This window comes from Branchiostoma floridae, chromosome 9, assembly GCF_000003815.2.
Source record: "Branchiostoma floridae strain S238N-H82 chromosome 9, Bfl_VNyyK, whole genome shotgun sequence".
Lineage (NCBI taxonomy): Eukaryota > Metazoa > Chordata > Leptocardii > Amphioxiformes > Branchiostomatidae > Branchiostoma > Branchiostoma floridae.
This window is the reverse complement of record NC_049987.1, coordinates 5,407,293-5,420,525: the sequence shown is the minus strand read 5'-3', so window position 1 is coordinate 5,420,525 and position 13,233 is coordinate 5,407,293. Positions and strand designations below refer to the sequence as shown.

The 13,233-nt window shown below is 41.6% G+C and overlaps 1 protein-coding gene across 1 annotated transcript in view; it reads right to left on the bottom strand.

Annotated features, from left to right (window-relative positions):
* Window positions 1-12,783, bottom strand: part of LOC118423552 (proto-oncogene tyrosine-protein kinase ROS-like) — a gene marked incomplete in the record, with an annotated part of 94,796 nt that extends 82,013 nt beyond the window's left edge. Inside the window, 1 exon segment of the mRNA XM_035831746.1 lies at window positions 12,478-12,783. Coding sequence (XP_035687639.1) covers window positions 12,478-12,642 — 165 coding nt within the window.
* Between the last annotated feature and the right edge of the window lie 450 nt (window positions 12,784-13,233).

Genomic DNA, 13,233 nt, shown 5'->3' with positions numbered 1-13,233 from the left:
ACATACAACTACATCATGGGGCATTTATGTAGAAAACTCAGTATATGGCCCAGTGCAGGTTAGGTGCAAGTAGACACCAGAAATACCTGCACAGCTGTAATTTTACCTGCACTAACCTGCATATGCAGATTGTATTTCGAGCCCTGCCAGGCCTGCCTACCCTGGGAGCCAGACAGGATCGGGTAGCTAGCGAGTTTTGTTCGGGGACCCAAGGCAGTCTGCCCGCAGATCTCACATTAGTGCTCCGGGGAGTTTAAGCCTGAAGGAGTTATCGCTACCCCTTAAGAGAAGGGTAGATAAACTGTCCTAGCTGCCGATCCCGGCTGGCTCCCAGGGTACTGCCTGCCCAACACTGGGGCTGAGCCCACCCAACAAGAAACCTGACAGCCCTGTATTATCCTGGGATTACTGTACTTTGTTTTTCATCAGACTACAGTAACTGACAGCCCTGGCATGGATGCCTTTCTGGTTAATCAGATGACATCTGCTCCAAATCCAATACATGAACTTGTACCCTTCTCCCTTGTAAGCACACAGGTCATTTCATTTCCTTGGTGACAAGAGTTCACAATAATTGAATGAAAATAGGTTGTTGGGACGAAAACTTGCATTGATGTCCCTGAAACTGTGTATACCAAGGTACAGGCATTCCCTCAGCCTGTTTCAATACTGACATGCACATGTATCAATTCAGCGTTATCATTTTCAGATCCAAGAAACAACAAATTGAGATAACTTGGCCTAACTCATTTTCAGTCAGGAAAAATGCCAACAACAACTTTGGGAAACAGACACCTCTACACCTATCCCCTGGTAGTGGCTTTATCAGAGCCTTCCACAACATGTGGACGTCAAAGTAGGTGTTGTGACACTGCTACCATGGCAACGGAGACGTTTGGAATGCTGCCCCTGACCGTGAACCTTGCCCTCTGCCCTGGGGAGTGCTGAAAGATATTTCTCGCCTCTTAGGCCACACCAATTTAATTTCTTGGTTCACGGATTTTTTCATAGAAAATATGGAGCGAGAGGGCGAAATAAAAATAAAAACAAAAATTGTAAAATGGTTGGGGTAAAGGTGACGGCTAAATCCAAAACATAAAGAAAAAAGTTTTCAGCTTGAAAAAAGTACAAAAACACTATTATTGTACAGTAACAGCCCCTGTACCCACACTTTAAGGAGCTTATAATGTAAAGGCCAATTTGCTACACCAGAAAGTTGGTGAATGGTTTCATCAATGGTGAAAATTTGCTGAGTGGTAATTTTTATTTTTATTTTTTTTTTCCAAAAAATAGGAGCGAGCGAATCCGTAAACCAAGAAATTAACTTGGTCTGGCCTTACCAACACTACATCTATTTACATCATAAGTCCTGAGGCATGGAGGATTTTTTGAGACACGTAACATAACCACAAGGTCCCGTTAACTTGTTAAGGATGCTTCAATATAGCTCAAGGAATTTCTATTTTCCTGAAGCAAAACCATCTCAGCAATCTTGCCATCACTCAAAGTACATCTGTCATGCATAACTCATAACAAAGGAAGTTCTGACAGATACCTGAGGGGACTGTAAACTCAGCCAGTGCGATATCAATTTTGACATGGATGTTTGTCATAATCAACGATGATCTCTTTTGTTAAATATCATATTTGGCATCCAGGCAACTCCATATGAGAGTAACATTGACCCTTGAATGCTAGTTAGTATTTTTCAATACTTACTTGGCCCATTCATCCAACTCTTTATTCGGCCATATTGTGTAACATTTTGATAACATAACTGTTCTCCAAGGCAAGCTTTGGGCCCCTTTGACTTTGACTTTATTCAGATCCACTTTTAGCTATTACAACATTATGTTGCCAGCTATTCTTCCAGTGGTCTACATAAAATACATTAATAATACACGCACAACCTACAAAGTATCCATCCCTACTTTAGCCAATTTCAACAGTCCAAGAGACTGAATGTTATTAGCATTCAATTTCACTTGCACCTGCACATCTCTTTTAAAGGAAGGGGTAATATTTGCTCCCAAGCAGCAGTAATAACGGCCACTTTGAGCCATTTGTGAAGGATTTCCATTGGGATAAAAAGTCTCCTTGCCCCTGAGTGACCTCCTTCCCAAATTACTGCAAATTACAGAGTCCCATAACAGGGTGCAGTTATGTGTGGTATGTACCAGGAACTACACATGGTCTTTCCCTCCAACAATGGTTCTGTTGTTGGAACTGCCAGCTGCACATCATCTGTAACAGGACTGAAGACACAGGAGGAGGGGAACATTTCTGGTGCTTCAGCAGTTCATCTGGTGGTCATGTCAGGAGAGATATTATATATGTAGCTAGGACATTGTAGGGATGATCATGTACGTCATGTAAAGCTTGGGATATCCTGGAGTAAAAAAACTCCTACCTGGCTGAAACCACACATCTATGTAGCCTGGTTACCAAACCCCAGCCTGATCTCAAGTATCTAACGTGCAGGGATATTTGAGGTTGGGCCGTTGGGGTATGGTATCCAGGCTAACATCTATGCTACTCTGCTCTCTACAGATACAATGTTGGGGAGGCTAAAGATTGTTACAACTTACATTTCAATAAGCCTGGGTTCTGGGTTCTAGGGCCAACACATGAAATTCTACCACATGTACAGCTACGAAAAACAATTTAGCCTTCCACAACATCTGCTTGGAGACTAATGATGACATGTTTTCAGCCTTCAGGCCACACTAAATAATCTGTTGGTTCTCAAATTGCTAATAAAATTTCTGACAACTTGCAACATGACAGAAAACAAATGTTGGGCCATGATATTGATAACATGCATGTGTCACTACTAAAATGCTTGAATGCTGGAAATCTTGAAATTTTCGAGATGACAAATCCTGACACCACAAATATGTGTTTCAAATGTAACGTTAATACTACTGTACTACGGAATTCCTTCAAAGTTGTGAAGTCAAAGCGAGTCAAGATAAATCAGTTCGAGATAAAACCACTGCAAAAGTACATGAATCTAGAGTACATCACAGTATGCTTAAAGCTCACTCCAGGATGATCTCATTTGACCTTACTTCCTTTCCTGTATTGTCCGTCTGTTGACCCGAACAGTACCAGGAATACTTCGGTGTGAAGAGACAGTGGCTCTCCAAGTGGAAAATTGGTCACGGTACAGGCACGTGAAAGAGAAAGATTTTGTCCACAGAAAACCTTTTCAGCGCTGTCTATCTCTTTTGCATAAGAAGAGCTGCACTGTTTGAAGTTTGAAGGTCAAATGCAGCATGGGAGGGTGGTTAGTCAACTGACAATCAAGAAAAAACACAGCTGTGACTGTCTTTCCAATGATCCATCATTCCATTATGTACAGAATGAATGACTAATCTAAATTGGTGGATACACTAGATCTAACATTACTACTAAAACTCAGAAAAGATCAAGAACCAGTCAAGATTACAAATACCAGCGTTACCAAGCCATCATGGTCAGGATTTTTCTCATTTTCTTTTTTGTTGAACTATCCTAGAGGGTAACTCAATGTCACAGAGAACAGCATGGCAATCTCATCAGATCCCAGGACTTGTCTCCAAGCACATTTACAGTACAGTCAAACCTGCCAGAGCGACCACCTCTTCTCAGCGACCACCTGGCCATTTCGACCGCTTTTTCTCGGTCCCGATTTTTTTCCCCATTGACGTAAGCATTAAGCGACCTTTTCTCAACGACCACCTGGCCAACGCGACCGCGACCGGCCCAAATTGGGACCCATAACGACCGCATCATTTTCAAAATTGAGGTTTTCATCAATTTTTTATGATTACTAGCACGATTTTGTGCCAAAACCGGCCAGTTTGCGTCGGATTTTGACTGCCATTACAATGTTATGTTTCGAATAGAGATGGCGGTGGTCAATGGGTGGGTTAAAGACCTCGCTTCTTTACATGCGTTCAGTGTGTCTGCTATTTGCCATTAAACACAACGGAAACCATTTATACTTTGCATCGGGCATGTTTTGAGTCGATACTCTTCTCAGCGACCACCTGTCCAAATCGACCGCTTTTCCCCGGTCCCCCGGGTGGTCGTCTTGGACAGGTTTGACTGTATATGCAAAATTTAGTTCAGGTGTGAGAGGCCAAATGCCTAGGTTGCCTACACTGGTGTGTTACACAAAAAGTTGGTTATACATATAGTGCTAAAAAAAGTATGCAATGCCAACTCTGCCACACCCAGGTGTAAACATGTATACCTGACAACACCTGGCATCCAGGTGAGTGACATCACATATTGACCTCCTGTCTGCGTTCTTCCTAAAAGCATAGCCAAGACTTGATTCACACAGTAACAAGTATAACGACATCATCAAATACACACATTTGCACTGCAAACAATGCTGAAATCTTTCTGTTTGCATACCTTGTAAAATCACCAATAATCTGAAATTAAGGGCAAATGACAGGTGGCTGACTACAATCAAACCTGGCTGGCCAATTACCTGGAAAAAGTTAACCTCCAGACTCCAGTCATAAGCTACTATTACAGTCCCTTCAAATTTTACATAGTTTAAGACCCTCTTGTAAACCATTTTTTCCTCAGTCTCTGGAGTGGTCCAACCAAGTTTGATTGACAACCCAATATGTTTTGGTCCCACACTGTGGCCCACTAATATAAACATCATATGCACAAAATGGCCTTTGGTGTAGATATGTCATCATGTGACTCAGGCATGTAGCTAGAAGGCCACAGGAAATAATCAGGGAAAAATAGAATCACACCTGGTGGGGCATGGAGGTCAAAATAATCAGGTATACATGCCTGATACCTAGTGGAGCATGAATGTTCGATAAAGATTTCATAAGTGCTCCTTAATTTTTATCCTGCAGCTAACATGAAATAAAGTTGTTTTTTTATTGAAATCTCTACAAAACTGAAAACTGAAGTATGGCCTGATCATTTGAAGCATTGTTTATTGTACACATTTACAGCTACAATTTCTTATTTCATCTTTTGTAATCATCAATATTCGAAACATTTTCTGTTAAGTTGTAACATTAAAACAAAAATTCAAAACTTTGAAAAAATGTCACAGATTTTTCGCTTTGAGCCTCAGAAAGAGTTTGTAGGTGTGAGCGATACCTGTACACTCAGGTGTGTGTATTACATCGTACAGGTAAACTCACCTCAGACTTCCTGTCTATACGACCCCTCCCACAAACATCCTGTGAAGTAAGCCCAAGCTTACGTTTTTGTTATGACTATTCAGGAATACGATTGTCAAACCAAGTTACTGTAATTCCTGATTTTTTCAATGTACTGTTATGTTCACGGTTTTCACGGTGACGACTGTAACGTGAACTTATCATTACTGATAAAAATAATTCACAGACTTTTTGTATGTGCACTTGCCGCGATAGTGAACATTAAGTTCCGAGAACAAGTTAAATTTTCTCAGACCGTGAAAGTTTGGTACCGAGAAGACAAAATGAATTACAGTATACAGCTGCTTTCAAAATACAAGACATGGCGTGTTACATATTGTTTCTTAATTTCCTTAAGTTAAGCTTTCTTTTTTTTACTTTCTTGACAATTGCTTATTTCAGTAATTCATAATCACAATATAAGCTATTTTGTAGTATCCCTGACAAGACAAAATGCTAGACAGTGGCTTGTTTTGCAAACCTGTCAAAATATTCTGCATCCTAACACCTAATCTGTGATGATCTTGGGCAGATTAACATATTCAAGAAAACGACATCTTAATCTATATGTTTGATTTTCTCACGATCTATGTAAACTACATTATGATATCAAGTTTCTAAATCAAATATTGGTTTGTCTCATTGTCTTTTTTCTGTATATAGCTCCCTACGTCTCAAGAACAGATCTAACATTTAAACGCCTTATTCGTAAAAAAAAATCGAAAGCGTAAACTGGCAAAGTGAAATAGTCATAAGGTTACAAAAATACAGAATTTGCTGATGACAATTCCAGGTATCCTGGTTGTTGACTAACGTCAGAAAACATTCTACTCGGTAAGCTGCCAAAAATGTGTAGCGTGAAATCTGGACAGAAACCATATGCCCACTTTTACGTTCTTATAATAGCTTGGTCTTTTCACAAACAACTTAAAGCCGGTGTATTGGGAACACTGAAGGAGTGGAAGATTAAAACAACGTCTTATCAGTCCCAGATCTGTCTTAGAATCACGTTTTAGAAATAAGATCTACTTGAAGCGAAATCATAAACAGGTTGGCGTCTTAACATTCTCTGTGATCAACGTCCAACAACTCGAGAAAAATTAAAGACTTGCTGTTTTTGTTTAAGAAACGATCAAGAGGCAGATAAGTCGGGAAATCGGGTTGAAGTTCCCTTGAGATTCATAAATATTTTTGAGAATCACAAATATTTTTGAGAATCACAAATTTATTTATGTCGTTGTTTTGGACAAGCAAAAGTAGTCAAATTGAAATCGATCGCGATTTTCAAGACTCAAGTACAAGCACCTTAGCAGACCCTTACTACCACAAGACTAGCGAAGATGGAAGCTCACAGTTTGTAGTAGTCCTAACAGTTTTCCCAGTTTTCCCAGTCTGAGTTTTCCAATAAGAAAACATACCGATCAAAAAACCTTCAACACCTTGCCCCCCTCCCTCCCACTGCAACCCAAACGCCAAAGCGCCAAATCGCCAAAGCGCCAGATATAAAAGATAGATTTCAGACGTAAAAATGATTTTTCCACTCACCATGCTACTGTCACACCGGTCTTTACATTGTGTAAGTAGATCCTGGGCATCTGATCGCGAAAATACGGCGGAAAACAGCAGAAAAGCGCGTAAAAGCTGTGTGACCATGCTGATGGGAAACGCGGGGAACAACTTCCCAACATTATTTGTGTAAATGAGGGGATCCCGAGGGTCGTGACGTCAGGCGTCCCGCGCGCTATGATTGGTGAAATTAGTGACGTCAGGAATTTTGCGGGCTGTGATTGGCGGAGAGTTGTTGGCTGGAATGCAGGAAGTGGACCGGAAGTTGTCAGGAAGTCATTCAAACTTTACTTTTCTAAAAGCGCCAAGCCGCGAGCAAAGCTCGTATTACAGAAAAATTAACACACACATTCATTGTTGTAAGACACATCCCAGATGTCTGACTGTGACCCACAAGCACATGGACAAGTCATGTTATAAAAAGGCACCAAAGGGTAAAAAGTAATAAGAAAATTTTCCTTTCTTGAATTTTTGATAAAATTGATAATTGTCGGCATTATTACATCTCCTCGCACGTACAAAACTCCATGGGGTTATTTTGAACGTCCCCTGTATCGATGACAGTGAAGCGTTGCACTGGAATACAGGTCGTAAATCGTGAGAATTGGGAGAAAGTTGTTCAAACGTTTCTAAAAGCGCCGCGGTACGGGTAAAAGTGGCACTGCACCAAATCCATGCACTGTTAGTACAACGGTAACATATTTTGCTGTTCTCTCTGATGATACAATGTATTTTGAGATTACTAGATTTAAGAAGAAAGCCATATATTTGCTCTGGGATTACCAACTACACGTTGAATAGTCAGTAAATTGTTTAGTCCGTTGTCAAAATAACGTTAGCCTCAAGTTGTTGGAACATTTATGGTAAGCTGCCAACTATAGATCAAACATTTTGAACATTGAAAATTGGTACTTTCTGTACTGTGGTGAATAAAAATAAATCTAAGGTAAAAACGAATGAACTTCGCCACCCCTTTGTTTGTAGTCCAAGCGACCACCATATCTAATACGTCACACACGTCTTCTGCTGACGAAGGCAAAGTTTGTTCAAGGCACCTCCACTCGCCCCTTTCTCGTCGACGCCAGGTAGGACCACCAGGTAGTCTGCAACAACCCTTTCAGGTACGTTCCGGCGGACTTTTCCATCTTTATCAGATTACAGGCAATGTAAGATATGGAGGAAGGTGACAGTACATGCATCTACTAAAGGTAAAACGTATTTCTAGGACTAAATGGTGATTTCGAAACTCATTTTGCCTGTGGATGTCAATAAAGTTTTCACTGTACTTGATTGGTGACAGGTAACGTCAGCGCGTAAAGAGAGTCTTATACTGTGTTTTGGTATTTGAAAATCTTCCTTCTTTTGCAACAAGACTACAAATTATCTTACTAATACCGATTGTCAAATGTGCGGTTGAACTTAACTAATAGCAAACTTTTATTTTTGCTGCGATCCCTCCCTGGTTAGGGCAATGGACTTCGTGACCAATGGACTTCGGTCACGAAGTCCATCAAAAGAGGAACAGCAACTGAACTTTTGAACTAGACAATTAATTATAACTTGCGATAGCCAATTTGGACAGTAGTGACAATAGAATAAACCAAGATACCAAGAAGAAGATAAGAACAATGTTAATGTAGAAGAAATTTCTGGCTGTGGTAGACTAGATGTTTATTGTTTCAGGATATTTTGTGCGCAGCCATGGCCAGTTCCCTGACCAAAACACCCAAGGAGTGCACAGATCCTCCTGTCTCAACCGACATCTTGCAGAAGTACGAAGATGATCTGCAGGACAAAACTCGCCAACATCTCATCGATGAATGCATAGCCCTCAAGACCCATAATGTCTGCTTGGAAGCTCTCGTGCAAGGACTTCAGGTAGAAGAGGTCGTGAAGGAAAATGAAGAGTTGGTTGCTAGGAATAGGGAGTTAGTCACAACGAATGAAGAACTGGCGCGTAAAATACAAGAACGAGAGCAGAACTACCTCGCTGAAAGGGTTAGAAAGCTTGAAGAGGATAAGATAAAGCTCCAAGAGGAAATAAGGAGCATCGGCCGCGATCGCAAGAAAGACGCCGACACAGTCAAGCAAGAATTGGAGGCGTGCAAGAAACAGGTTCAAGACGCGCAAGAAGGCATGTTTCAGCCTATTCTTGGTATCTTAAAGCGCCAGCAAGAGCTCCAGCGTCGTGAGAATCTGTACGCCTTGCGTGCCGACGAAAACCCGTACGAAGAGATACAGCCAGGACCTCCGCCACATGGCAACGGCCCTGCTCATCCCCCACTGCATGACGAGATCCTCAAAGCGCCTATCCAGGCGACTGATTCGCTACCCACATCCAGTGAAGAAAGTGAGCCGGTATCATCAAACGGAGAAGTCATGGTTTAAGATCAGAGAGGAACCAAGGGCAATGTGTAACTGATACAACGGACACGAGAGGAACCAAGGGCAATGTGTAACTGATACAACGGACACGAAAACAAGAATACGGGACACTACAGTATCCTCTATATCCAGGTCGTGCCCTCACATACAAGGAGTGTATGTTAACAAACTCTTTGGCCTGACATAGTAGAAGGCTTGCTTTTTGTGTGGAAATTGTCAAAAGTCGGGTATGTACAGTCAGAACTGATAGACATCCACAAAATAACACAAATGATAAGCCAAACAAAAGCCCAGCCAACAAGGCATGCAATATAGGGGTTAAACTTCCGACATGGTGCAAACAATTTGTACTACCTATCTCCAATATATTCTTTTAGTTACTTATTTTTGGAATTTCTCTTTGTTCAACCGACATATTGCTTATATAAATATTGGTCTTTGAATATCTATCACCAACCTATCAGATTCCAAGACATGTATGTTTTAATATGGCATTGAATACGAGAAGCATTGTTAACCGTAATGCTTAAAACTCCAGTTCGCTTTGAATTCTATACATTCGATTCTAAGTTTTTTTCACACTTAAAAAGGCGAGTTCAACAGACCACAAGGCGTCAAAATATCTATATGCATATAGTGGTTGATAAGTTGTTTTGCGCAAACATTTTGGTTAACTTGGTTTACTGTTGACAGTATAAGACCAAAGTGTACACCAACATGCCAACGTTGCCGCGCAGTGCCACCGTTTTGATAACCTTTCCTAATTCAAATACAGGTCAAGAGACAATGGTGACTATGTAAATGCTTTCCTGGGGGGGGATCGGTCAGAAAGCTTTCTTTAACCACGTCATTAGCGATGTAGTTTTCAAGATAGAGATTGAATGATTCAACTGCCCAGCATGTACTTAAAACCAGCAGTAGATTAATAAGACCGTTTTGCCCAACTTTGTGATTTGCGACCTCACGAAACAATTCAACAATTCTTCACATATGTGAAGGCATTTATTCTATTGGCAGAAGCAACGTTTAATCTATAGAGTTAAAGCACCTTTTAAATACATGTATGTACTTCATTCACAAATGTAAAAGATATAATGAAATACAAACTAATATGTTTCAAATACATGTGAAATCATGAAGCAGTGCATTTCAAGCTTGGCCCATATGTACGAAAGCAAACTAGGAAACAGGTTCAACTAGAAAGGCAACATTTTTGAAAAAAATGCAGGATGTGGGCGAAGGGAAAAGAAAGCAAAAATCGCAGGAAAAGAAGCAACAAGAAAGGCAACATTTTCGCGAAAATGCAGCAAAAAGAAAAAAAAATTAAAAACATTGTCTGTCCACGGATTCGATCCCGGAGCGTTGGTTTACCACGCGTGAATAATCCCATTGAGCCAGTGCTACAACATGTTACGAGCGCACGTTTTAACAGGTATAGAAATGTATTGCGTTGCTTGACAAAACCCGCGAGCTTCCGCTGGCTATTTTTCTCGCTTATAATCGAAGGTATTTCACTAAAACTTGGACAGAATACTAGAAAATTTTTTTGTGGGGCATTTTTATGTTGTTATTTAGCCGATTAGATGCTCTGAACTTGCTGCATTTTCAACGTTTTTGTGATACTGCGCTGCCGAGTGCCATTTTGTGACCTGTGCGTTGATAGGATTACCCCTGACGTATCCACCAGACAGTCAGAATGTTAGCCAATTAAAAAGCTGGAAACGTGGACTGCATGCTACAGGTTCCATTTTTTCTGAGTTTTGATTGGTCGGGTGGAATATCTGTAGAGAATACTAAATGTGTGGCTTCGCCCACATAATAAATGGAAGCACAAAACCCAACAGCACTTGCGTCCTATACACGTTCTTTCTGCAAGCAAATATTTCACCAGAGTGAAGGGGCAATGAAAGATGGTTCGTATTCACACATGTACATATGGAGATGACAAAAACGGTTTGTGTTGCAAAATATGTGGATTCTCATGTCAATGATGCATAAGATATGTGTCATCTCATGGCATAGGCATTTCAAGTATTAGAAATTTGTTACGTGCTACAAGTTCTCATACACGTACAGTTTAGAAATGGAGCAGTACATCTACTTTGTAAGATAGATAAAAACATACTTGTGTTCACATCAAACTTCGAGAAGCCTAGACCGTTATCGCGGTCGGCTTGCCATTGCAAATAAGGCCATGTTGATTTGATTATATGGATGACATCCGCGCTCGCACCAATTTTCGGCCATTTCCAAAACAAAACAAAAGTTTTGGACCACACAGTAAATTGTGCAAAGCAGCTGTAAAATGAGCACATATATTCCGTAGATTGAAAAAAAAGTATCAGAAAACAGATAACTAAACCTGTTCGTCTGATTTTTTTTCAGGTCTGTTTTTGTCGGATTGGTCCAAGAAGAAAAAAATGTTTTCACCCGTATGATGTACTGGTCCCTACACCTAACTGTTGGTATACCATACTATGTGTTTGTAGTCCTATGTTTCCTTCCTGGCCACATTGATTTCATATTGAAGGCAACTTTTTTTTTGGCCAAACTTTTATTCGCTCGCTTGCATCAGTTTTGGAGCTCCCAGAGGATGTCATCCATATAATCAAATCAACATGGCCTAAGCTAAATTTGACACTGAAATCTGTATGATATATGAGTGAAAAGGTTTTCGAGGGTGACGCTTCCGCGACATATTTCTACCATGTCCAGTGCCGAAGGCCGGAAGACCGGGAAATTTTGAAATCTGGACCCTTTGGAACGCCATTTCCCGCTTTTTCAGGGACTCTGGCATTGGACTTCGTGGGTTTTAACTTGTCACGAAGAATTTCTTGGTAACGCTTAACGGTGAATTCGGGGTAACATATAACGATTAACGTTGAATTAAAACGACCAATAACGCTTCACGAAGAATATACCGATAACGATCAACGTTGAATTAGAGCAGGTCGGTAACGATTAACGGTGAATTAAAATGGCCCGTAACGGTTAATGGAAAAAGGCATGCAGGCCCTCTTGTAAGGTATAACTTTAACCTCCTAGTGGCTATGTTTCAAATTTCAACTCAAGAAGGCGTTTACGAATCGCCCAAAGAGTTTTGGTACATAGACAGCCTAAGTGATAATTCTTTTATAAAATTTAGATACAAACTTATGCAGTCAATTTGCATGATTAATGATATTGCTTATTAATTCACTACATTCCATGATAGGGCTCTCAAACACGTCACGTGTGTAACTGAGAAGTGGAAAGGAATTTACAAAAATCAATGAGAAAATACTATAACGTTAACAGTTAAACCCTTTGATATGAATGATGCGAACTTCATACTCACTCGGGCTCCATACTCCTCTGGCCGGATTGGTACTTCCCTCCGGTGGGGAATCGTCACTGCCGGTTTCTCACCGTACTCCTGAGCGTTACTCCGGCCCGACCAGTACCCCTTCCCCCCACCCCGAGGCCGATCCAGTCCGTCAGCCTCCCACGAACTTGACGGCATCGTAGTGCTCTCCGCCCGGGGTAGCCAGGTACGATAACACCAGTGGTGTGCCTGACTCCTCGCCCTCTGGCGGCAGGGTCATGATCTCCATCTCGGTGCTGGTGATCAAATTGACCTCTCTTGCGGTGAAGTCCGCCAAAGCGATCGGAAGGACGTCAGCTAGATCCGAGCACCAGTGGCCCCGCCTTGCCAGCTTGTCCAGCTCCTGCTGGAACGCCCAGAAACCGCCCGGTACTGCGACGCAGAACTTCTCACTGTGAGCCCTGATATGGTGGACTAGGTCCTTACGTAGCTGTTGGGGGGTGGTGTCAATACTGGGGTCTCCTCTGCCGAGTTGTCTGGCGGCTGAACGGAAGAAACAATCCCCATCCCGTGCCACTGGGTCGATCTGGAAGCCTGCTCTTGCGATGTTCTTGAGGAGGATGTCTTCTCGTGTCTTCGGGACGGGTGTCGTCTGCCCGCGTGATGGTTTGGGCGGGGAAACGGGGAGGTCGATGGCTGATTCGAAGGATCCGGATGACGAGCTGCTCTCAGTGTCAGACTCTGTTGTCAATTCGAAGGATCCGGATGACGAGCTGCTCTCAGTGTCAG